Raw genomic sequence first — 26,838 nt, 5'->3', positions numbered from 1 at the left:
ATCCCTAATTTGTCCCTAATGTAAGAAGGAAAAGTGGGATGGTGAAAAGCAGGTGGGTAGGGAGAGCTTCCATTTAAGATTTTAACTGTTTTAAACTTGAAAACATTTACGGAATAATTATCATTCTGCTACTTGTCTGTATATGTATGGGTAGGTAATTTTATAGGCTACAAATCTTCAGCAATTCAAATTGCAGCTTTCACTGAAATTTTAATAATCATACTTAGTAATTAATATTTCTTTGGATGTATGTAGATACTATTATATGGACTTAGCATTCGAATAATATTCTATTCCGTGTGTTCTCTTTTAGAGTCCGAAATGAATTGCTGATATTATATGGTTACATTGGTGCTTTGTTAGCAATCAGAAGACAATATCAGAGCATTGTGCCAGCCCTTTATGAGTACACAAGGTACTTGCTATTGTGAAAGAGCAATTTGTTTTTGAAAACAGGGACTTGAAATCATTCTTTTCCCCCATTTCTTTATCTAAAATCAATACATAAAATAAAAATTACTCAGTGGGGAGAGCAGGAGAAATACTCTCCCTATCCCAGGCCTACTATGCTAAATGGACTGTCCTTGAAAATGATGATTAACTATGGGTAGACCAGAGAGTGCCCAGGAATACCAGTATTCCCATTAGTTCTATTGGATGGGGAAGACATACAGAAGTAACTGCATCCTGGTATAGACCAAAGGACCATACGGAGTATTCAAGGAGGTGTGCTGCTCATCATCATGCTTTGGTGTCCACCTCTCACCTGTGACTCCAAAAAGCTATAGCATGTGCAGCAGCCACACCTTGGTAAAAAAAAACAAAAAAAAAACATCTTGGCAGATGGGCTAAACCAAGTTGAGGGTAACTAATAGGCCTCAACCCTATCAGTGAGTTAAGGGGATATTCACTCAAAGCATGTGAAGACTTTCCCCAATGGAATGGGCAGATGAGAATAATGTGTTTCAATGGCCACGAAGGCAGCTGAAGCAGGCACTGTGGAGGGCTCAGAGCTTGGTCAGACATTGAAGATGCCAAAGTCATCTACGCATACCAGGTCATCACCAGTTATCTTGACTTTTGTCTTGCCACTGGACTTCAATGACTGGAAGAGAGAGTGAGGCTGACAATTTTGTGCAACTCTGCCTCACTTAAATCCAATTCATGCACAAGTCAAGCCACCATCCCATGATGTCATTGGTCCTCTTTGAAAACAAAGGACAAACAACAACAATATATAATCATAAGGTAGAAGGGATGAAGTTGGTCTCTCTCTTTCTCCCCAACTCTTACTTGTGTAAAAATCATATTCTTTGAGGATGCATTAGAAAGTGACTGTTAATCATGCTGAAATACCTTAGCTTGAACAAATAGAATGAAATATGATCAGTCATACAATGTTAACATTCAAAGGACAGACAAAAATAAAAATATAACTGAGAAATTATATCTATTAAAAATTAATTCAAAAATTAGCTGTTCTTGTCAAGGCAAAATTTAAGTTAAATTTCTTGGCTATGTTACTCAGGGTTAAAGCTAGTAATTGAGAAAACAATTTAGTATGTTATGCAACTGATTTGTTACAATGATATAAACATACATGGGTTTGGGGTTCATATTTTACCTTTCTTCTCTGTCAAGCTATCACTACATTCCAAGAAGAATGAGAGCAAACTAAGAGGATAACCACACATATTTACCTTTTTCAAACTCCATCTGAAAGCCCTAGGTTCCTTTTTCCTTTTATTCTCAAATAAGTTTACCTGTTGAGTTTCTGGTGGCTGGTTCCATGGAAAACATGCTGAAAACTGTTCTTTTTAGACATTATATTTGAATAAAACTTTATTCATAAGATTATAGACATAAAGTTGAAAGGCAACTTAGAGTTCATCTCGTCCACCCTACTCGTCCACCCTCCCTCCATTTACAAATAAAGGCACTTAGGGCTCAGGGAGGATAAGGTGGTGTAGTGAGTGACAGAGCAAGAGGAAAACCTTTGGTTCTCTAAGGTTATGCCAATGGAGAACAAAATGTGGCAAATTCTACAGAGATGGAAAGGTTTCCAGTAGGGGCCCGGTGATAGACTGTATGTTTGTCTTCCCAGGACCAGGCTAGCTGACTTTCGAGAGGAGCATCAACAGAAGGATGGCTACAAGGTGATATATTTTTTGACCACAGCAGCTCAGTTGCTTACAAAGTCAGAGAGGTTGCAATCTGCATCAGTAGAGGGATTTTCACACTGATGAAATCACAGATCCTTGATGCACTCAATTAAGAAACTGTATGACAGTAGTTATTTATGCAAGGTCTTAGAATCAATTAATCAATCCCTGATGCCCCTATTTCCACTGTTTTACCCACGTCCAAAGTAGGCCGTGTCCTTTTTGCTTGTATAACTTTTTGTATTTCACACTGCCATAAAAGTGGGGATCAAGGTTGATTCATACCAGCATTTCCACTGCTTCCTGTCAATTGACATTATTTTCTTTTATTACTCTTCTAACCTTTAGATTCCTATACTTTTTGAAACAATACTGTCATAATCATTATCAGTGAATTCTCTCACATAATATTTGCAATTTTATGCTCATTTTAGCTCCCTATATTGGTATATATTAAGGGTGTATCCACATGGTGAGAATTTTCTGGCAAGTAATAGAAAAGGTAGCATCAGTCTGACAAAGTAAGGGAGAGATCAGAGAAAAAGAAGTACGTTGTCCAAGTGGCAGGAGTACTCATTGGAGATGGCGGACAAAAGAGAAGGTAAGAGAAGTAGAGGAAGACAGAGCAATATGGTCACCAGCAAAGCTGATGTGACTTTAGGCTAGCTGTGGGTAGAGGTTACAGAGATGGGTAGGTCCAGTGTAAGGAAAAATGCCGTAACAATTACATCTACCCCGGGGAAATGACTGGACTGCCTCGAGAGGCATTTAAATGAAGCCTGGAAAATTTTTTGTCATGAATGTTGTAGAGGGGATTCCTATGCAGTTATAGGTTGGACTAGATGGTCTTTGGAATCCCTTCCAACTATGAATCTACATGTTTATAATATTTAATCTAGGCCTTCTTCATTTGACTTAAATGTACTTGCTTTACTTTTCACTCTTCACCCTTTTATTCATATTAATATCTCATTAAATGTTTGTTGGTTTAGTATATGTTTTATTTTCTCTCACTTAAAATATAATTTTTGTTTTCTTAGTTCTCAATCTTTCCCCTATGATACCTCATTTTGACTGTCAATTTTATTTATCTAACATTTGTCAGATTTCACATAAATGGAGTAGATTAAGCACTATGAATGAGAAAAATCACCATGTGGATTAGAACTGGAAAGGAACCCAGACACCATCTAGCCCAGCCCCCTAAATTTTCAGATAAGTAAAATAAGGCCCAGAGAAATGATTTTCTCAAGGTCAGGCATAGTTGCATTTTTATTTTCAGAAATATCTCACTTTGAACTTTTAAGCTGAAAAAGTATTAGTTTACAAGCAACCATGCTTCAAAGGAAATTGTTAACATATAAGCAGAAAAGATTAAAATAAACCATCCTTAATATAAAGTTTCTTCTACTTAGAAAAATACTCTCCCAAAATGGGGATTGCACTTGTAATTTCAATGAAAAATAATTAATAACAATAGCAGTAACAACCATGGAGATGCTGAAAAATAACATTTGACATAAAGTCAAAAGATCTAGATCATGATCTGTCTCTTCTATTACCTGTCTTTGTTACCATGGACAGATCACTTAGCATCTCAGGGCTTCAGTTTCTCTATCACTGAAATGATGGGATTGAACTTGATAGCTAAGGTTCTTTCTTGCTCTGAAATGCAATTTTTCATCTATATGATTCTAACATTTTCAAACTTTTACTGATGCTTTTGGTTTTTTACATCACAGTCATTTCCCAACATGCCTCCCTGCCCACCCCCCCAAAAGGGTAAATAGAACCTTTCTTTGTAACATAGCAAAGCCAATAGTATGGCTTTCTCTGACAGTCTATGCAGCATCCTATGCCTGTCATCCCCTCTCCTGAAAGAAGGGAAATATTTTTCATCTTCTAGTCGCCAGAACTAAAATTAGTCATTACAATTCATCTGAATCCAGCTGCCTTTCATTGCTTGTATATACGCTATTACAGTCAGTGTGTATAGTGCTCTCCTAGGTCTGCTTACTGTTCTCAAATATGATTCTAAATTGATACCTGTTTCATATTTCAATTGACCATATAGTCTTGTTTTACACATTTAAGTGCCTATTCCATGAGCAATAAAAACAGAAGAAAACTTAGTCTGTCTTCTGCTTGCTTTCTTATTCCACTTGGAAGCACCTCAGCCCATCTTTATTTACCTTCTCCTTATCTATAGGTTAAGGTTAAATAAGGTTAAACACTAACTAACAGTATTTTTATTAGTAGTGATTGTTATATTCATTTAGTACTTGCTATATTTTTGTTCTGAATCAATCTGAATAACATGTTTTTTTAAATTGTATTTGCTATTTTGGTACATTAATCTTTTACTTTCAAATAAATTCTGGGAGGCAGTATACATAGTATCAGCTGTGCTGGTAAATGTTTAATAACAGGCTCTCCAAAAACAAGGTGTACACATGACATACTCTTAATTTTAATCATTATTATTAACACTTTTTCTCCATCACTTCCTTAAGTCTAGACAATCAACAAAACAATAAATCAAGCTTTGATTTGTAGCATTTGCTGATTTCGGAATTGTTAGCACCTTATGAAATGATGATCCAGGCTAGGAACTCAACAATCAGGGGAGAGGACCATAGGATGGAGGCATTTCCAGGGCCAATTTTCTCAGCAAAGTAAAAAGTAAACTCTTTTGGGGGGAGATGTGGAAGGTTTAAGGAGGGAAGAGCAGATTTGGAATAGCCTCCATGAAGTGTGATAATCAGCAAGAAATAAAATGACTCCTTTGCTATAGGTAGGGCCCATTTGAAGTTGGATAACCTAATTTGTGATGTATCCAGATAGCTGATTCGTGAGTGTGAGATTTCAGTTGCATCCAACAGTGTGTAAGCAGAAGTAGAGGAAGCAGATGGTGGGAGTAATCCAGGGTAGAGTCTTGGCAAGAGATCAGGGTAAGGGCTTCAAGAGCAGAGGACCCTGTGGAGCTGAAATGGCTAACTCTTAGGTTGAGATTGGAGATGAAGGAAAATGAAGTCTGAACAAAGGTGATGACCTCAGAAATTATTGAGGGGGTGGAGGAATTCAAAGTCTCAGTGACTGTGAAGAATAGGGTTAGGAGGGTGAGGCATAAGGAGAGGTGGAAGGATAAGAGGTCAGGGTCAGGGAGGGGATGTCAGAGTTTCTAATTAGGGAAGCTGAACACTTGTGGTTAATGGTGAGATCTAGTATATGACCATTGCTTTGTCTGGCTGATATGAAGTGAGTTAAAGTGCTATTGGGACATATCACCTTCATAATCATGGACAAAACACCCAACCGCGGGGACCCTCAATTTCCTCTTTTGTAAAATGACAATCCTAATAACTCCTAGGGGGTGGTTCTGAAGATCAAATAAGTATGTGAAGCATTTTGCAAACCTTCAAGTGATATGGAAACATCAGTTATTATTTCCCTCTATTTCAGCCAGCTTTTAAAACGGAGGGATGTGTCAGTACCTTTGAAAATTGAACAACTTTCTGAAGAACTGGATGCCTGGAGAGCTTGCCTACATTCAGCCAACAAGTGAGTATGATGTAGAAAATGAAATGCAGAAAGGAAAATCGAATTTTATTTTCATAAAGTAAAATCATTAATAAAGTACTGAATAGCTGTCACTATTTGTTAGCAGAGTGAATGAATCTTGATTTGCATAAAAATATTCAGAATTACATTAACCAAAACTAACCTTTTATAGGTCTTAGTTTTTCTATTAATCAGTATGAAATAGATAATTTTCCTCATTTATGTGTGTTGGAATAACTGATTTTTCAGATCCCTTACATCATGAACATTTTATGATTCCATAGCCATTAAAAACTAACATGTATTGACATAGATCAACAGAAGAACCTCCACATACCCCTCCTTCTGACTCCCAAAGAATGATTTACGCAAGGCTGCGAAAGAAAATAAAAGAACGACCACTCAGAGGAATCACTGGACCAGACTCTGTCACTGGATCAAATCTTCCAAGTCACTCAGATGTTCATATCTCTTGTCTGACAGGATTAAAGATCCAGGTACATCCTTAAATTATGCAAGCAGAGTGTTAAAATAAGTTCGTCTAATTTAAAAAATAATTTCTTCAGCATATGATTATGTCAAAATTGATGTATCCTAGTAAAATGTTGTGGGACCCAGCAGAGATCTCTTTTTCAGAAATCTCCAGTGGTTGGCTTAAATGTCTTTTTTTCCCCTAACATGCAATGCAGTATATTATAGAAACATTCTCAGTAATATGTGCAGTCAGTGTATGTATGTGTAGGTATTTTAAAGCTTGCTCTCAGAGAATTTATCATTATAATATGGGAGAGCAAACCAAATGATAAACAAGACGAGGTGCATACAAAAAATTATATATGGAAAATATAATTGAGTTGATAGTCTTCCCTTACAAGCCCACAAATAGCAATCTACTAAAAACAGTTGACACTTATGATGTGTATGTTCTTATTAGAATAATAGATTCCCCTCAGAATATCAATCATGAATATTTTCAGTAATATAAAATGGAAGGATCACTATGGGGGGTTGAGGAATGACCAAGGAAATGACACCAGTGTCTAAGAGTATTCATCACTGATGAGACCGAAACACTGAAACCTATCTCCTGTATCTCAAGTACTTCTGGTGGAGCTCTGAGCATACATACGTCATAGCAGTATAGCTATTTCACTTTAAATTGGTCTTCATTACACTTTTACCTGACCATGCCCAGTCCCTAGGAATGTGTCCTATGGTATTCAATTCCTTGTCCCCCAAGTGTTAAGGAATTTGCAGTGAAGACCAAAAAATTTTCAAGACTCAAGAAATGATTCCCTAAAGATAAACTGTATGGCCAATGGTGAAAGTATTTTAGATAGGAAGGAGGGCCTTCAACACCTCTTCAATTTAACCACATTGGCCACAACCAACTGCACTTTATTAACAAGTGGGCTCTGACTACAGGCAAAACCAGGTTTGCTAACATACTAATTAAGTTTTCATAAGGCATTGATATTTGTTAACCTTACTACTATAGGATTTGGTAGTAAATAAACCTATCTATATATTTGCCATCTCCTAGTCAAAACAGCTGAAAATTCAAAGAATGACTATGGATTCATAGTCAGGGTTAGAACTAAATAAATTTGTAAAATGGGTCCTCTCTCTTCAATACTACTTAACTCCCTGCTTCTCTAAACATTTCTCTCCCTTCCCATTAGCCTAGGATTTCAATTCTTCCCTCCCATTTTAGTCAACCATAATAACATCCTCTATTGAACCTGCTCTCAGAAAAGGATCTAATAAACTCATGTGCCCATAAAGTATAAATAACTGATAAGGCTTAATGTATTACCCCTCCCATGGCCATTTGCATTTTAACGTAAAATTAAAACCAAGCTAAGTGGATTAATCTGTAATTATGAAAATTCAGGCATTAGTAAGAGAATAGAAGTATTTTAGTAGTCAGTAGAGCCTTCAGAGCACTCCTGAAATAAGAGTACAAAGAAGGCTCTACCTGGCAGTAATTATGCTAATTCCTTATGTAGCATGGTATACTCGATGTGATAAAAGAAGAAGCTGCATAGGCTGGGCTCTAAAATGACATGTCTTGCCCAGAGAATAATTTCTAAAATCTTACAAGAGTTTCTCATATGTTTTAACTTAATGTAAACTGATAGCATTTGGTTTCTCTCCAATATCCAAAATATTCAATTATATGAAATTAATTCAGTTCCCTCCTTTGAGTATGATAAAATGCTGGGCCTGGAATCAGGAAGACTCAACTCAGAGTCAGATGAGTTCAAATCTGGCCTCAAATGCTTACTAGCTGTGTGACTCTGGGCAAGTCACTTAACCCTGTTTGCTGAGTTGGAGAAGGAAATGGCAAACCACTCCAGTATTTTTATCAAGAAAATCATAAATGGGGTCACGAAAAGTTGGACATGACTGAAACAACTGAACAAAATGAATCTAATCTAATCTATCTATCCTATTTTAATCAGAGTAGTATGTATGTGTATATATATATATATATATTCTATTACTCTCCTTATATGAACCTATAAGTATAAACATATTCTAATATGGATAATCCTAGCATGATTGTAAAACATTCTTGTGCTTTCATTTTTCCCAGTGAACAGGTGAAATTTTGAATTTGAATACATGCCTGTCACATATACATAACATCACTGGGCATATTTAACTTTTTTTTTAAACTAGGTAACTATACTACATCTTCAAAATAAAGTTGATTATTTTCTTACTGGTATCATTAATATTTATGTAAGGGATTTGGATTGTTAAAATGAAAATTAATTTCCATTTTGTCTGTTGTAGACATAATCTAAGACATTAAGTATATATGTTTGTAGTCACTAGTAATAATCACTATTTCTCTATGTATTTGTATTTTCATTTCCTTTGATATTTATATGAACTTTGACAGTGATTATTTTCTAGAAGTTTAAAACAAATTTCTTATTTATAAACTTCCTTTCTTATTTCTCTCATTACTTTTTTTATCATAGGGTCCTGTCTTTTTCCTTGAAGATGGAAAATCAGCAATTTCACTGAATGATGCTTTGATGTGGGCAAAGGTGAACCCATTCTCTCCCTTAGGGACAGGAATACGACTTAATCCATTCTGAAAGAATGATTTTACTCCATACTAACTTACTTCGGAGGGTGAGGAGAAGGATCATGCAGGTTAATAGTATCTTAACCTCAGATGTTGAAGGACAGAAAAATGGCAGTTGATTTTATTCTGAATGACAAATGTATTTGACTTGTGAAATTTTTACAATTACAGAAAGGAAAATTAAAAATGATGAAAATGAAACACTTAAGTGATTTAAAGGAAAATCATCACATTATTTAATGACAGCCATGTTTGGGGAAAATAAGTTAATATTCTTTTTATCAAGCAGTTAAAATATTTAAGTTATAAAAGACTATATTATCTGCAAAGTATAAAAATCCTTTGCACACTAAGAAAAATACCAAAATGCCAAGTAGTTAAAACATTGACATTTATAATGTTTCAAAAACAGAAAAAGGCAAGGTAAGCATCATGCCCTGACATCCTATAGACATTAAACTAAATGACTACCTACAGTTTTTGGTATGTAAAATGTATAATTATCCCTTTTTATCTTTAGCTCATGTTTAATAAAACATTTCTCTTAGAAATTTGATAAGTGTAAATAAATGTGTGCATAGTTCAATCAACTCCTTTTTCAAGGTCACATGAAAAGGTCCTTTACCTAATCACATACATTCAAGTTATGTTTCCATATTGACCAAAAAAAAAAAAACTGACCAAATTAGAAAATTCAGTTAGATATCTGGGAATTTATAGAATCAATAACTCAGCTCCTCACTTTTCACCTAGATATTTGAAATTAGATAGACACAGCCTAACTGCTTAATTTTATTTTGATAAACATTTAAAATGTATATAACGAACCTGTCCCTAAGGATCAGTTGATCATAACTAACAATTTTGAGATAGTACAAAGTATGCTCATGAAAATAATTTGGAAAAAATTCTTATAAGGAAACCACACATTTATTCAAAACAATTGGAATACACTATGTAAATTTAACTCTTGTTCCTTTTTAACTGTTTGTTTGAAAAAACAAGGAAGTACTCTACAGAGCCTGATGTTTGAATACAAGGGCAATATTTTAATTAGATTTTTTTTCCTGGAATTTGGCTACAGATAAATTTTTAAAAGTAATACAGCCAGGACAGATACTCAGGCTTTGATACTCAGGCAATTTTTTGGGAGTAGTAACATAGACGTTGTGTGCACTTATAGACTGGGAATATAGACTTAGCTAGAATATTTTTATACTGCTTCCAGAGTCCCTTTATACTTTTCTTGAACAGCCTGATGGCACAGAGAACAAACACCTATTCTATATCTATTCTTATTGACTATTTCCAGTACCTCAAAAAAGAGGTTTAATTATTTTTTCTATTCTTAGTGATGTGTAAACATATACATATACACTTTTCACCCTACTAAAGTTTAAAGTTTTCTTCAGCTATTGTTTACCACGTGGAGAAAAGATTGATAGCCTTGTAAACATTAGAAATCTTATGCCTAGGAAAATAAAGCTAAGTTTCAACTGTCGTTCTTAATTTTTTAAGCCAATGACAACAAAGTATATCCCTCTCCTTTGGAACTTTGCCTATCCTGAGCTACACAGTAAAGCTGTTAAATGTCTATTCAGGGTAATTAATACTCTACTTCTTCTACCTTCCTTTCCAGTTTATACTACTTTCCTTTCATCAACTGTGAATAGCTAATAATAATAAGTTAACATTTACACAGCACTTTAAGGTTTGCAAAGTCTTTTACAAATATTTTCTCACTTAATTCTCACAATAACCTTGAGAGGTAGATACTAATATCCCCTTTTTATGGATGAGAAAACTGGGGCAAACAGTTTGGGAAGGCATTTAGCCTTTTCCAGGGACTATATCCAAGTAAGGCACCTCAATTGTGCTTGAGTTTATTCCCATTCTGAATAAGAGACACACAATTACCTGAGATGGTCAAGGGTATATGTATTAAGAATGCCACCCCTGTCCTCTCATCCCAGGTGAAGCTATACTTTAAGCACATTCCTAGAAATGATTGTTTTTCTAGCCCTCATTTCTCTTAATTACTGGTTTCTTGGTCATTGACACTGAAGTGCATATTAAGATTATAAATTTTTATGAGGAAATCTAAGAACCTGAATGGAGGAACACATTTAAAGCATCTGAGTGAGGATCAAAAGAAGTAAAAACAGAAGTGATACTGTTGTTGGATTATACTAACAACACCACCTATGGTGAAAAATTAGAATCAGATAAGTGGAAACTAGTGGTTTTATAAGACATCAAGAAACAATAAAGCAAAGTCAAAAGAATGAAAGAATAGAAGAAAATGTGACATATCTCTTTGGAAAAACAAATGCCCTGAAAATAGATGAGAGAGAGATAAGAATTGTCGGACTACCTGAAAAAGATTTTTAAAAAGAGCCTAGACATCACAGTTCAAGAAATTATCAAGGAAAACTGCTGTGATATCCTAGAACTAGAGGGCAAAATAGAAATTGAAAGAATCTACTAATCACCTCCTCAAAGAAATCCCAAGATGAAAACTCCCAGGAATATTATAGACAAATTCCAGAGCTCTCAGGTCAAGGAGAAAATATTACAAGCAGACAGAAAGAAACAATTCAAATATCATGGAGCCGCAGTCAGGATAACACAAGATTTAGCAACTTCTATATTAAAGAATAGGAGAGCTTGGAATGTGATATTCTAGGGGGTAAAAGAGTGAGGATTACAACCAAGGATCACCTGCCCAGCAAAACTGAATATAATCCTTCAGGGGGAAAACGGACATTCAATTAAATAGAAGACATCAGGCATTCCTGATGAAAAGATCAGAGCTCAACAGAAAATTTGACTTTCAAATGCAAGACTCGAGAGAAGCATAAAAAGGTAAACATGAAAGAGAAATCATAAAAGATTCAATAAGATTAAAATGTTTACATTCCTATATGGGAAGATGATACTTATAACTCCAAAGAACTTTCTCATTATTTGGACAGTTAGGAATATGCACAGACAGAGAGTATAGGTGTGAATTGATTCCATATGATGTGATGACTTTTTTAAAAATAAAATTAAGAGAAGAAAAAGAGAGATACACTAGAAGGGGGAAATGAGAGGTAGAAAGGGGTAAATTATCTCACATAAAAGAAGTGCAAAAGGAAGAGTTTTTACAGTAGAAGGAAAGATGGGGGGGTGGGTAACACCTGAATCTTACTTTTATTGGAATTGGCTCAAAGAATGAATAACATACACCCTCAGTTCGGTATAGAAATCTATCTTACCCAACAGGGAAGTAGGAGGAGAGAAGGATAAGAGAAGAAGGGGACAATAATAGGGTTGGTAGATTGGGATAGGTGGGAGTAAGAAGCAAAACATATTTTTGAGGAGAGACAGGGTGAAAGAGAAGAATAAACTGTGGAAAATGGGATGGAGGGAAATATACAGTAATGAAAACTGTTGAATGTGAATGGGATAAACTCAACCATATAATAGAAGGGCATAGCAGAGTGGAATAAAAACCAGAATCCTACAATATACTGTTTACAAGAAACACACTTGAAACAGAGAGACAAAAACAGAGTAAAAATAAAGGTCTGGAGAAGAATCTGTTATGTTTCAGCTGAAGTTAAAAAAAAAAGCAGGGATAGCAATCATGATCTCAGACAAAGCAAAAGTAAAAATAGACCTAATTAAAAAAGAAAAACAAGGAAACTTCATTTTGCTAAAAGGTACCACAGTCAATGAAGTAATATCAATACTAAATGTATATGCACCAAATGGTATAGCATCCAAATTCTTAAATGAAAAGTTAAATGAGTTACAGGAGGAAATAATAAAATTATACTGATGGGAGACCTCAACTTTGCCCTCTCAGAACTTGATAAATCTAACTACAAAATAAACAAGGAAGAAGATAAGGAGATGAATAGAATTTTAGAAAAGGTAGATATGATAGAGCTCTGGAAAAAAATGAATGGGAATAGAAAGGAATATACCCTTTTCTCAATGGTACATGACATTTACCCAAAAAATGATCATGTATTAGGGCATTAAAACCTCACCATAAAATGCAAAAAAAGCGGAAATACTAAATGCATCTTTTTCATATCATAATGCAATAAAAAATTACATTCAGTTAAGGGCCATGGAAAAAGAATAAAAACTAATAGGAAACTAAATAATCTAATCCTAAAGAATGAGTAGGTCAAAGAACAAATCATAGAAACAATCAATAATTTCATTAAAGAGTGACAAAAACGAGACTACATACCAAAATTTATGGGATACAATCAAATCATTACTTGGGGGAAATTTATATCTCTAAACATTTACATCAATAAAATAAAGAACAGATCAATGAATTGGGCAGGCAAATAAAAAAAAAAACCTAGAAAAAGAACAAATTTAAAATCCCCAATTAAACACCAAATTGGAAATCCTGACAACCAAAGAAGAGTTTAATAAAACTGAAAGAAAACCATTTAACTAATAAATAAAAGTAGAAGCTGGTTTTATGGGAAAAATAGAGTAAACTGCTGGTTATCTTGATTTAAAAAAAAAGAAAAAGGAAAATCAAATTATCAGTTTCAAAAATAAAAAGGGTGAATTCACCACCAATGAAGGAGAAATTAAAGCAATTATTAGGAGCTCTTTTGCTTAATTGTATACCAATAAATCTGACAATCTAAGGAAATGGATGAATATATATGAAAATAAAAATTACATAGATTAACAAAAGAGGAAATAGAATGTTTAAGTAACCTTATCTTAGAAAAAGAAATTGAACAAACCATCAATGAGCTCCCTAAGAAAAATTCCCCAGAACCATATGGATTCACAAATGATTTCCACCATACATTTAAAGAACAATTAATACCAATGCTATATAAACTATTTGGAAAAATAGGTAAAGGAGTCCTACCAAATTCCTTTTATGACACAAGTATGGTGACAATACTTAAACCAGGCAGAGGACAAACAGAGAAAGAAAACTACAGACAAATTTCCCTAATGAACATTGATGCAAAAAAAATTTTAATTAAATACTAACAAGGAGATTACAGCAACATATCACAAAGATCATACACTATGACCAGGTGGGATTCATACCAGGAATGCCAGGCTAATTCAATATTAGGAAAACTATCAGCATAATTGACCATATCAGTAACAAAAACAACAAAAATCATGTGATTATCTCAATAGATGCAAAAAAAGCTTTTGACAAAATACAATACTCATTCCCATTAAAAACACAGGTGGAAAGCATAGGAATAAATGGAGTTTTCTTTCAAATGTTAAGTAGTATCAATCTAAAACTATCAGCAAGCATTATAACAGGGATAATCTAAAAGCTTTCCAAACAATATCAGGGATGAAACAAGAATGCCCATTATCACCACTATTATTCAATGTTGTACTAAAAATGCTAGGTATAGGGGCAGCTAGGTGGCGCAGTGGATAAAGTTCTGGCCTTAGAGTCAGGAGGACCTGAGTTCAAATCTGGCCTCAGACACTTGTCACTTACTAGCTGTGTGACCTTGGGCAAGTCACTTAACCCTGACTGCCTCACCAAAAATAAATAAATAAACAAAATAAAAATGCTAGGTACAGCAATAAGTGAAGAAAAAAGTAATTGAAGGAATTAGGATAGGTAATGAGGAAACAAAACTATCACTCTGCAGATAATATGCTGGTACCAGTTAGAGAATCCTAAAGAATCAACTAAAAAACTAGATGAAATAATTAACAACTTCAGCAAAGTTGCAAGATGAAAAATAAACCCACATAAATCATCAGTATTTCTATATATTACTAACAAAATCCATCAGGAAGAGACAGAACAAGAAATTCCATTTAAAATAACTGTAGACAATATAAAATACTTGGGAGTCTACCTGCCAAGACAAACCCAGGAACTATACGAATACAGTTACAAAACACTATTCACACAAATAAAATCAGATCTAAACAACTGAAGAAATACTAATTCCTCATAGGTAGGCTGAGCCAATATAATCAATTGACAATTTTACCTAAATTAATTTATTTTTCAGTGCTGTACCAAACTACTAAAAATTATTTTATAGAGCTAGAAAAAAAATAATAAAATGCATCTGGAGTAATGAAATGTCAAGAATATCAAGAGAATCATTGGAAAAAAATGTGAAGGAAGGTGGCCTGCCAGTACCTGCCAGTACCTGCCAGTACAGTTCTCAAACTGTGTTACAAAATGATAACCAAGGGACAGCTAGGTGGTGCAGTGGATAGAGCACCGGCCCTGGATTCAGGAGGACCTGAGTTCAAATCTGAGCTAAGACACGTAACACTTACTAACTGTGTGACCCTGGGCAAGTCACTTAATCCCATTGCCTAGCCAAAAAAAAAAAAAAATTATAAACAATAAAACAATCTTGTACTGGCTATGAAATAGAGTGGTGGACCAGTGGAATAGATTAGGTACACAATACACAGTAGTAAATGACCACAGTAATCTAGTATTTGATAAACACTAAGATCCAAACTTTGGGGATAAGAACTCACTATTTCACAAAAATTGCTAGGAACACTGGAAAAGTAGTCTGTCAGAAACTAGGCATAGACTAACATCTTACAATATTTACCCAGATAAGGTCAAAACAGGTATGTGATTTAGACCAAAAAAAGAAAAAAAGGTCATATATAAACAAATTAGGGGAGCATGGAATATCTTACTTGTCAGGTCCTAGGATAAGAAAAGAATTTATGGCAAAACAGAAGATAGCATTATAGGAAGTAAAATAGATAATTTTGTTCACATTAAATAAAAACGTTTTGCACAAACAAATCCAATGCAGCCAAGATTAGAAGGAAATTAGAAAACTGGGGGGGGGAAGGGGATTTACAGCAAGTTTCTCATTTCTCAAATATATAGGAAACTGAGTCAAATTTAATTTAATTTTAAATTTATAAAAATATGAGCCATTCCCTAATTGATAACTGGTCAATAATATGAACAGGCAGTTTTCAGAAGAAGAAAGCAAAGCTATGGGAAAAGTCACATGAAAAAATGCTCTAAATCATTATTTATTAGAGAAAAACAATTTAAAACAACTCTGAGATACTACTTCACACCTTTGGATTGGCTAATATGACAAAAGAAAAAAGACAAATTCTGGCAGGGATGTGAAAAAATTAGGACAGTAATGCACTGTTAGTGGAATTGTGAGCTGATCCAATCATTCTGGAAAACAGTTTGGAATTATGCTCAAAGGGCTATAAAACTGTGCACACCCTTTGACCCAATAATAGCACTACTAGGTCTATATCCCAAAGAGATTTAAAAAAAAAAAAGAAAGGAAAAAGATCTATATTTTTAGCAAGTTGTCCTCCTAAGACAATTTGAGAAGACCCTACTAAAGACCCAACCTCCCTGGGCAGAGGTTGGGCCTGAGTGAAGTGCAAACACCTCCAGGCCAACTCTGCAGAATCAACCAAAAACAAGCCCTGGGGGCAGCTAGGTTTTTTGTGGTGGCAAAGAATTAGAAATTGAGGGGATGCCCATCACTTGGGGAATGGCTAAACAAGTTGTGGTATACAATTGGGATGGAATACTATTGTTCTACAAGAAACAGTGAGCAGGGCTCAGATTCTTAAAATCTAGCCACTGCTCACTAATGTTCAGATTCTTTAAGAGTCTGCCCAATATGGAGGATGTTCTAATAAACCTTGTCTTTGACTGAAAGAAGGCTTGGGTCAAATTCTTTCAGGCAGAACCCACATGTGATTTTGGGGTCCCAGCACCCTTAAAAACCCCTAAACCTCAACATTTTGGTAGCCTGTACAGAGAAACTGCCTAACCCCAAGTTCTTCTCCAGCCAAGACTGGAAGGTATGTAAGCCTCCCCCCACCACTTTCATGCTCTGCAGTTGGGGTCACTCTCCAAGCACCAAGGCTTGGATGTGCTTTTTGGGCAGACAGTTACAAGGCTGTCTTGCACTCAGCCTGATGCTCTCAGGCTCTCAGTCTACTTGGTCGGTTCGAGGCCATGGACCTGGGTACACCTTCCACAGCATAGAGAACAAGGATGGGTGCCCTATCTGGAAGCGTATGCCCAATTCTGTCAATTGTCTTGGGGCTAGGGAATTGGGGAAAACTACAGTTGTTTTTTGGTTCCCTGCTGCTTACTCCCTCTTCCCTCTACACCCATGAATCCTCCTTCATGGAGGTTACAGGTTAAAGTTAGAATAGCTAAAAATATCTTGGCATATTCTGGAGTTTTATCATTAAGGAGTTTTGAAACTCCTCCTTACAACCCTGGTCATTCCTTTCTCCTACTCCCTTCCCTTGAGTCTCTCATAGGAGAAGAGAGTTTCACCCTTTACCCCTCACCTTTGATTTCACCCTCCCCCACCTGGGAAAGGAAGGAGGGGGAAGGGGCAGCAGCTACACTGCCTCCCAGCAGTGGCCTTGGGCCCTGAGACAGCCTTTGCCTGGAAACATCACCCAGGTTCAGCACATACTGCTCAAGGTAAAGAAGCTATCCTATTAACTTGGGTAAGCACGCTCTTCTAAAGTTGTATTTTTTAACTGTCAATGATGAGATGTTGATTCTCTGTGTAATTTGGAAATGAATTTAACAAAATTGAAGTCACCTCATTGGTAATGGGTTTGTCTCAAGTTTCAAATTAGTGAAATTTTTGAATCAGTTATGTCAAGCAACTTTTCATAATTTGATTACTGCTAAAATAATTTAGCTATTGTTCGTTAATTGTTTTAATGTGTAAACTAGCCAAAAAGCTTGTTTGGGTTATGGCTTGCTGAGAATTTGCAAGTATATAGAAATCTCTAATGATTGGCTTTTTATACCAGGACAAATTTAAGTTTGAGATGTAAATCCTGGAAAAGTTTTTCCTAAGCTGTGATTAATGAAACTTGCTGTTTGAGGTAAAAGCTCATAGGATTTTACTTTGAGTTGTTTGATGGATCATAATCCATCGATAATCAATAATCCACCATCTGAGAGAAAAGCCACAAGCTACTCAGACAGAATGTGATACTGGTGGGAAGTCAGCATTGGGAAAAGCTGAGAGGATAATTTTAGCCTCAGAATAAGATGGGATCCTCCTGGCTCAGTTTCTTCATTATATTCCTTTGAAAACGAATGTTACCCACCTGACTATTCCTGAGTCTAGATATGAGGTGGATTTGATACTGCATGGTTGGAAAACTAAATTATCTGAATCCAAACACAGCTAAGGATGTTTTATCCTGTCACATCTGTGCCCTGCAGTCTTTTCTGTCAGATTTGTGTCTTCCAGACTACAGGCCATTCACCTACAGTTGGTAGCAAACAGCAGGTACCAGCCAATGTCCTCCCATCATTCCCTGGATGGAGCTGTGCTGGGTTCCAGTCAACCTCCTCTTTGGGACCCCCTCGAGGCAGTGACAGCTCTATACCCCTTGCCAGCAGGAAGCAGTTTCAGAAGCCAAGACCTTTGCCCCTTACCCCAAAAGAATTTGGGTCCCATGTGTTTGAGGGGAGAATGATGAGGATGGGATCTAGACCCCAAAAAGGAAAAACTCTGGACTTTCCCTACATGGTCAAATCTCTGGCATTTGCCTGAGGCTATAATCCCATCAACTGGCCTTTCTTTGTGGCTACACCCAATCTTCCAATTCTGTTACCCTTAACCTAGCCTAGCCCTCCATTGTTTTACCTCCCTATGACCCCAGGCCACTTCCCACCTTTAATCCTATCTAGGCTCCATTTTCTATTGGCCTCCAGGTTCCCTGGAGTTCTATGACCTCTTAGACTACTTGGCTACTCCTAGATCCCTCCCACAGTCTTTTTGTATATAAGGTCCATCTTGTCTCCATTAAGAGGCTCAGATTCTTATAATCTAGCCAATAGCTCACTAATGTTTAGACTTCTTACGAGTATGGCCAATATGAGGGATGTTCTAATAAACCTTGTCTTTGGCTGAAAAAACTAAAACAAAAACAAAAAAGGATGAGCAGGAAATTTTCAGCAAAACTTGGAAAGACTTATATGAACTGATGCAAAGAGAAGTTAGCAGAACCAGAACACTGTACACAGTAACAGCAACATTGTATGATCAACTTTGAATGACTTAGCTATTCCCAGCAATGCAATGATCAAAGAAAATTCCGAAGGATTTATGACAAAATATGCTCTACCTCCAGAGAAAGAACTGATTGAGGGAGTCTGAATGTAGATCAAAGGATACTTTTTTACTTTTTCTTTTTTTTGGGGGGGGAGGAGTGAGATTTTGATCTGTGTTTTCTTTCTCCATGTTTTTTTTTTTTTTCTTTTTCATGGCTAATATGGAATTGCTGCTTTCTCAGGGAGGGGCTAGGGGAAGGAGGGAAGGAGAGTATTTGGAACTCAAAATTTTTTTAAATTAATTTTAAAATTGTTTTTACATGTAATTGGGGGAAAAAAAAGACATTTTTTAAAAAGAAAATTTTGTCCAGGCCCCAGTTGGATCATGGAATCATGGAAGAGTTTTCATCCAGGGCAGTTGCTTACTCATTTGAAGATGAAGGGGTGAATACCAGTTGACCTCAGATCCTGAATCCCTTACGTAGAACTACATATGATCTGAAAAGCTTTGTAGGGACTGGAATTCCTTCCAAGATAGGCACTTTTCTTTGTCTTGTCTTTTTTGCTTTTGAGTTGAGGAAACATTATGAACATCAAGACAGGCAGTTGATGAGTACTAAATAGGCAATAATCTCTGTTAAATTTTGTGAAATGTAATTCGTTGAATCTGCATAACTTTGTATTTTGGGATACTATTGTGATTTTCACCTATAAAGATGGAACTGTAAAAAAAAAATCACTCTCTAGTATTCTTATGACAACAGTTAATAATGTGAATATGTTTCACTCTCAATTATTCATGACAATGGAGGACAGGGATGGGGGCAAACTCAAATACCCAGCCAATCTAAATTAACTTCATTTTAGTCAATAAAAAAAGAAGAAATATGTACTTTAACCTGCAAACACCATTTATTTTGCACATTGCTTCAGCACATCTGTCTGGCTGATTAGGTTCTCTTTGGTGTGGTATCTGTTTCTCCAAACTTGGCAGATTCTAATTCAAGTCTCTTTTCCAGATTTTTGGTATGTTCAACATTGATTCCAAATGCCTCTTTCTCTACTTGTTTCACTTGAATTTCTCTAACCTGGTTTCCATTGCTATCATTCTCTGGGAAATTTAAAAAACAAAACAAACACCCAAAAGTCAGATATCTACCACAAAATCTTTACTAATACTTAATGAATGTCTAATATAAAAGAATCATTCACTTTTCTACTGTACTTCAAGGCTTGCAAAGTGATTACTTCACAATAATCCTATGGAGTTAGGTAGTATGTTATCACTCCCTTTTCATTTGAAGAAAGGCTCAGAATGTTGATGTGACTTTGGCCATAATCTTTACTAAAACTAGTAAATGTTGGAGCCAGAATTCCCCAGGTCTCCTGACAGCAAGTGCAGTTTTTTTTTCATTCACACAAAAATTAGTTGCAGATACTATTTGTCAAAACATTTGACAACTATCCAATTCAGGTGAATTATATGGACACAAATAATACTGCCAGAAAAAACCTAAAAGCATTGCTTTAAAAAATGCAAAAAATGTTTTGGGCACAAAAATGAAGACCTTAGAGTCACAAGTAGTATTTTCAACATTTCTGTTGATCAAAGTGAGTGGATTCAGAAAAGAGAAGCTTGGAAGTAAATAGCTGGTTTAAAAAAGTGTCTGGAGGCATTGGGGGCAGAGCCAAGATGGTAGAGGGAAAGCAGTGACTTGCTTGAGTTCTCCCCCAAACCCTTCCAAATACCTATAAAAAAAATGGCTCCAAACAAATTCTAAAGCAGCAGAACCCTCAAAAAGACAGAGTGAAACAAATTTCCAGCCCAAGACAGCCTGAATGGTTGATCGGAAAGGTATATTGCGCCAGGCGGGGAGAGGAGCACAGTGTGGCGTGGGCGTGCAGGCCGCAGCGACCCTGGAGCAGGCCTCTGAGGACTGAATCTCGGGCAACTGTGGAGGTTTCCAGACTTCTCAACCCACGAATGCTGAAGACAACTTAGAAGGTCAGTGGGAAAAGTCTGTGACTGCAATGAGATAAGAAGCTAGGTCTCAGGCGCAAGTCCCAAGCTTAGACCACAGCTGTTTCCTGAGCTTCCAGCTCACAGACTGAGGGGGAATTCAGCCAGTGCTGAAGCAGGAATCTCTTGCTTTGCCCATGCTTGGATCTGGGTCACAGTTCTGAGAGGCGGTCCTGGGGCAAGGAGGAGTGCTGGCGTGGTGGAGCTTGTTGTGGTGGTGGAGAGGAAACACCTTACCCCTTATCATACCACTTTGGAGGAACTGAAAATTTACAGGCCCCTAGAAGTACCTCTGAAAACAGCTGTACAACCCCCCGAAGCTTGGGACAGTACATTCTTCACATTGGAAGCAGACTTTTACCTTAACAAAGAGTTTAAAACTCAAGTAATTGGTTGGGATCATGAGCAAGCAGCACAAAAAGAGTCAGACTATATTATCTTTCTTTGGTGACAAAGAAGATCAAAACATACAACCAGAAGAAGACAACAAAGTCAAAGCTCCTACATCCAAAGCCTCCAAGAAAAATATGAATCAGTCCCAGGCCTTGGAAGAGCTCAAAAGGGATTATGAGAAGCATGTAAGAGAAGTAAAGGAAAAACTGGGAAGAGAAATGAGAGTGATGCAAGAAAACCATGAAAAACAAGTCAACAGCTTGCTAAAGGAGACCCCAAAAAATACTGAAGAAAATAACACCTTAAAAAATAGCCTAACCCAAATGGCAAAAGAAGTCCAAAAAGCCAATGAGGAGAAGAATGCCCTGAACTGCAAAATTGGCCAAATGGAAAAGGAAGTCCAAAAGATTACTAAAGAAAATACTTCCTTAAAAATTAGAATAGAGCAATTGGAAGCTAGTGACTTTATGAGAAATCAAGACACTGTAAAACAAATCCAAAAGAATGAAAAATTAGAAAACAACATGAAATACCTTATTGGAAAAACAACTGACCTGGAAAATAGATCCAGGAGAGATAATTTAAAAATCATTGGACTATCTGAAAGCCATGATCAAAAAAAAGAGCCTAGATATCATCTTTCAAGAAATTATCAAGGAAAACTGCCCTGATATTTTAAAACCAGAGGGCAAAATAGAAATTGAAAGAATCCACTGATCACCTCCTGAAAGAAATCCCCAGAGGAAAACTCCTAGGAATATTGTAGCCAAATTCCAGAGTTCCCAGGTCAAGGAGAAAATATTGCAAGCAGCCAGAAAGAAACAATTCAAGTATTGTGGAAAAACAATCAGGATAACACAAGATTTAGCAGCTTCTACGTTAAGGGACCGCACGGCATGGAGTATAATATTCCGGAGGGCAAAGGAGATAGGATTACAACCAAGAATCACCTACCCAGCAAAACTGACTATAATCCTTCAGGGAAAAAAATGGTCATTCAGTGAAATAGAGGACTTGCAAGCATTCTTGATGAAAAGACCAGAGGCTGAACAGAAAATTTGACTTTCAAATATAAGACTGAAGTGGAACATGAAGAGGTAAACAGGAAAGAGAAATCATAAGAGACTTATTAAGGTTGACCTGTTTACATTCCTGCATGGAAAGATGATATTTGTAACTCATGAGACCTTTGTCAGTATTAGCATAGTTGGAGGGAAAAAATTGTATGTATGTATATAGATAGATAGATAGATAGATAGATAGAGGGAACAGGGTGAGTTGAATGAAGGGGTCATATCTGGAGAATAAAATTAAGGGGTGAGAGGGATTGTACTAGGAGAAGGAGAAAGGGAGAGGTAGAATGGGGTAAATTATCTCACAAAAAACAGAAAAGAAAAGGCTCTTACAGTGGAGGGGAAACAGGGGGAAGGTGAGAGGGAATGAATGAATCTTGTTCTCATAGGATTTGACTTAAAGAGGGAATAACATACATACTCAATTGGGTATGGAAATCTGTCTTACCCTACAGGAAAATGGGGGAGGGGGGCAAAGGGGACAAAAGAGTTAGAGGGATGATAGAGAGGAGGGCAGATTGGGAAAGGGAGTAATCAGAACCAAATACTTTGGAGGAGGGACACAGTCAAAAGACAGAATAGAATAAATGGGGGCATAGGATTATGGGAAATAGAGTTAGTTTTTCATGGCATGTCTACTATGGAAGTGTTTTGCATAACTGCACATGTATAACCTATATTGAGTTGCTTGCCTTTTCAATGAGGGTGGGTGGGGAGGGAGGAAGGGAGAAAATTTGGAACCCAAAGTTTTAGAAACATATGTTAAAAAAAAATGTTTTCACGTGCAACTGGGAAATAAGAAATACAGAAAATGGGGTACAGAAATCTATCCTACCCTACAGGAAAATTGAAGGGGAAGGAGATAAGAGAAGGGGGGGAGAGATAAAAGGGAAGATAGACTAGGGGAAGGGGTATTCAGAATGCATGCTATCTTGGGGTGGGGGGAGAGGCAAGATAGGGTAAAAATTTGGAACTCAAAATCTTGTGGAAGTAAATGTTGAAAACAAAAATAAATTTATTAATTAAAAAATAAAAATTAATAAAATTAATAAAATTAAAAAAAAACAAGTAAGAAAAAAAAAGTATCTAGAGAGGTGAAGCCAGGATGCTAGATGATAGGAAATAATGCAGCGAAAGTTTCTCCACAAACTCTTCCTCACAGATCTAGAAAATGTACCAGACTGAATCCTGATGGGAAAATCCAGAAAAAGAGTCACAGTGAGTCTTTTGTTCAGCCCAACTCAACACAGGGAAACAGGGAGGTTTGTGGATAGTGGGGACATCCTGTAAATAAGAGGACTGGCACCCAAAGAGAGGCCATGCACCAGGGCAAAAGGAGGTACCAGACCCATACCGGTATCCAGGACAGGGACAGGCACCAACTGGCAGCTTTGCCACCTACTACCCAGTACCAGGCTGCATATACAAGGAGTGAGAAGAGGACCAGTGCACAGCAGTAGCATTCCCAGGTAGGGAGGCCCTGGAAACATACTGAGAAAATGGAAAGTTCAGAAGCCATCAGCAACAGCAGTAGTCTTGTGGCTCAGATCTCAGGTGCAAAGCAGTGTCTTACTTTCAATGTCTAGCCCAGTGTGCGGAGGGAGAGCTAGGGCAGGAATCCCAAACCAAAAGGGAGTTTACATTCTTGCTTTTCTGAACCAACAGAGCTTTCTACTGACTGAAAGGGATGGAGCCCAACAGCATTCTACTCTTGCTCAAACCCAAACCTATGAGGAACTTGCCAAGTTCAGACCACAGTGGACAGCAATAAGATTCTGTCCTGGATCAGGTCATTTTGGGAACACTGAAAGCTTGTAGGTCCCCAGCCTGTTTCTGATATCCTGGAATAACACAACACTTAAGAAAGCAACAGGACCGGTCCAAATCTTTCCTCCCGAAGTGCTGCAAGGCCCAGCCCTAAGATCAAGTCTGAAGTCAGGAAACAAGCTGAAAGAATGGACAAACAAAACCAAGAAACTCACTATAATGAAATGTTAGGGGTCAAGGATGTTCAAAACACAAAAAGAATGACTCCAAAACATCTACAAGCACTGTCTCAGAGAAAAACAGAGCTTAGGCACAAACTGAACTAGAACTCCTGGGAGAGATGAAATGAGGTTTTTTTTAAAGTGTTAAAAATGTTTTTAATGAAATGAGAATATTTGAGGGAAATGGAAATGAAATGAGAGCCATGAAAGAAAAAAAAGAGAATTAACAGCTCGGCACAAGAAGTACAAAACTTTGCCCAAGCAACAAACTTGGAAAATTCAAAGGATTACATAAAGTCAATGACTCTGTGAGGCAATAAGAAATATTAAAGTCAAAAAGCTGAAAGAAAATAGGAGATAAAGTATCTCACAGCAAAAAACAAATGACTTGAAAAACAAATTAAGAAGAAGACATTTAAGAATTACTGGATTATTTAAATATCATTACCAACAACAACAACAACAAAGAACCTAGACATTAAAGGGCAGGTAAGTGGCACAGTGGATAGAGTGCCGAGGCTTAGAGTCAGAAAGACCTGAGTTCAAATCTGGCTTCATACACTTACTAGCTGTGGGACCCTGAGCAAGTCGCTTCACCCTGTTTGCCTCCGTTTCCCCATCTGGAAAATGAGCTAGAGAAGGAAATGGCAAACTACTCCCGTATCTTTGCCAAAAAAACTCCAAATGGGGTCACAGAATCAGATATGACTGAAATGACTAAATAACAATTACAATTAAAAAAATCTTAAAATTGCCTAGGTCTCTTAGAACCAGAGAGCAAGTCAGAAATAGAAAGAATTCATTGGTCACTTTCTAAATGGTCACCTCCTAAACTGGTCACCACCAAACCACTGGTTATTCCCAAAATTAAAATTCCCAGAAACATCAAAGCCAAAATCCAGAGCTTTCGAGTTAAAGAAAAAAAAAAAAAAACAATCAGCCAGGAAGAAAGAATTCAAGTACCAAAGGAGCCACAATCAGGATCATGTATGTATGATTTAGTAGCCACCACTATACAGAAGAACCTAGAATATTGGGAAATTGATGCAATATCTCCAGAAAGAATATGGATATGGGCTTACAGGCAAGAATAATTTACCCAGAAAAACTGAATATAATGCTACAGGTCAAAAATGGATCTGCTGCCTGCCTCCTGACAGAAGTGATGGACTTATTGAAGTGAAGCACATATTGAGGCAACCTAGACATTGCAAAGGATATTTCTCACATTCATGTGGGTAAACCTCTGCTGTTTAACATTTTAATCAATAACTTGGATGAAGACTGTGATTTATCAGATTTGCAGAAGACATAAAACTTGGAGAGGTAGCCAACACAATGAACAACAGAATAGGATTCAGAAAATATCATGATAAGCTAAAAAAAAAAGGGGGGGGGGGTTGAATCAAATAAGGTGAAATTTAATAGGGATAAATGTAAAGTCTTACACTTAGGTTCCAAAAAATCCACTTCACAAGTGCCAGAGGGAGAATACACCGCTACTGAAAAAATTTCTGAAGATTTTAGTGTAACACAATCTCCATATGAGTCAACAGTTTGATATGGCAGTCAAAAAAGGAACACAGTCCTGGATGCACTAATAGAGGCATAGTATCCAGAAATAAGAAGTTGAGAGTCTCATTGTATTCTGCCTTGATCAGATCATATCTGGAGTACTGTGTTTGGTTCTGAGGATGTCTCATTTTTAAAAGGATGTTGATAACCTGGAGAGTATCCAAAGGAGAACAAGGAAGATGAAGGGCCATTTCATGCTGTCTGCAGATTTATTGAAGGAAGTAGGGATATTCAGCCTCTAGTACAGATGATTTGAGGGCAAGGTGGGATAGCTGTTTTCAAGTATTTGAATGGTTGTGTCATGGAAGAGTGATTAGGCTTGGTTTTGGAGCGCAGAAATAGGAACAGTAAGTTAAGATTGAAAAGCAACAAATCTAACCTTGGTGTAAGAAAAAACTTCTTAACAACTAGAAAATCTAGAAATGGAAAGCATTGTCTTGAGAAAGTGGATTATTTCTCACTGAAGATAATCAGGGACAGACAGGCTGAAGGATGTGATAGAGGGGATTCTTTTTCACATGTGCATCAATCTAGATACTTGTATGCCTTCCATCTCTGAGACTCTGGGATTCTAAGTTTGTAAGTTAATTATGTTGATTAATCATAGCCTGGCCAAAACCCTTTGCCTTTTAGAGAATGTTCATATTATACATTAAATCTTAAGGGCAGAAAAGCTGGATGTTAAGTCCTAGGCTGTATCTAAAAATCAGTCATCTCCTTTTTTGATGCACCTGCTTGCTACTTAGACTAGGCTCAGCTATTTTTAAGTACTTCTCCACAAAGCAACAGTACCACAAGTGTGTACATCTTAAGACTTGGCAAATGTGGATGAATTGGTTTGGCGAATCTTATGACAATACTCCATAATGTGCCTGTAGG

General features: G+C 36.6%; 2 protein-coding genes across 2 annotated transcripts in view; one reads left to right on the top strand and one right to left on the bottom strand.

Annotated features, from left to right (window-relative positions):
• WDR17 (WD repeat domain 17) overlaps positions 1–8,885 on the top strand; it is a 102,390-nt gene extending 93,505 nt beyond the window's left edge. The window contains exons 28-31 of the mRNA XM_027837566.1: positions 314–415; positions 5,625–5,723; positions 6,037–6,220; positions 8,717–8,885. Of these exons, the coding sequence (XP_027693367.1) occupies positions 314–415; positions 5,625–5,723; positions 6,037–6,220; positions 8,717–8,836 (505 nt within the window). The 3' untranslated portion in view covers positions 8,837–8,885. The remainder of the gene's footprint in view (positions 1–313; positions 416–5,624; positions 5,724–6,036; positions 6,221–8,716) is intronic.
• Positions 8,886–19,860: 10,975 nt separating this feature from the next.
• SPATA4 (spermatogenesis associated 4) overlaps positions 19,861–26,838 on the bottom strand; it is a 39,282-nt gene continuing 32,304 nt past the window's right edge. The window contains exon 6 of the mRNA XM_027837631.1: positions 19,861–20,021. Coding sequence (XP_027693432.1) covers positions 19,861–20,021 — 161 coding nt within the window. The remainder of the gene's footprint in view (positions 20,022–26,838) is intronic.

Source organism: Vombatus ursinus, unplaced genomic scaffold (genome assembly GCF_900497805.2).
Source record: "Vombatus ursinus unplaced genomic scaffold, bare-nosed wombat genome assembly UNPS02014821.1, whole genome shotgun sequence".
Taxonomy (NCBI): domain Eukaryota; kingdom Metazoa; phylum Chordata; class Mammalia; order Diprotodontia; family Vombatidae; genus Vombatus; species Vombatus ursinus.
This window is presented reverse-complemented; position numbering and strand designations above follow the sequence as displayed.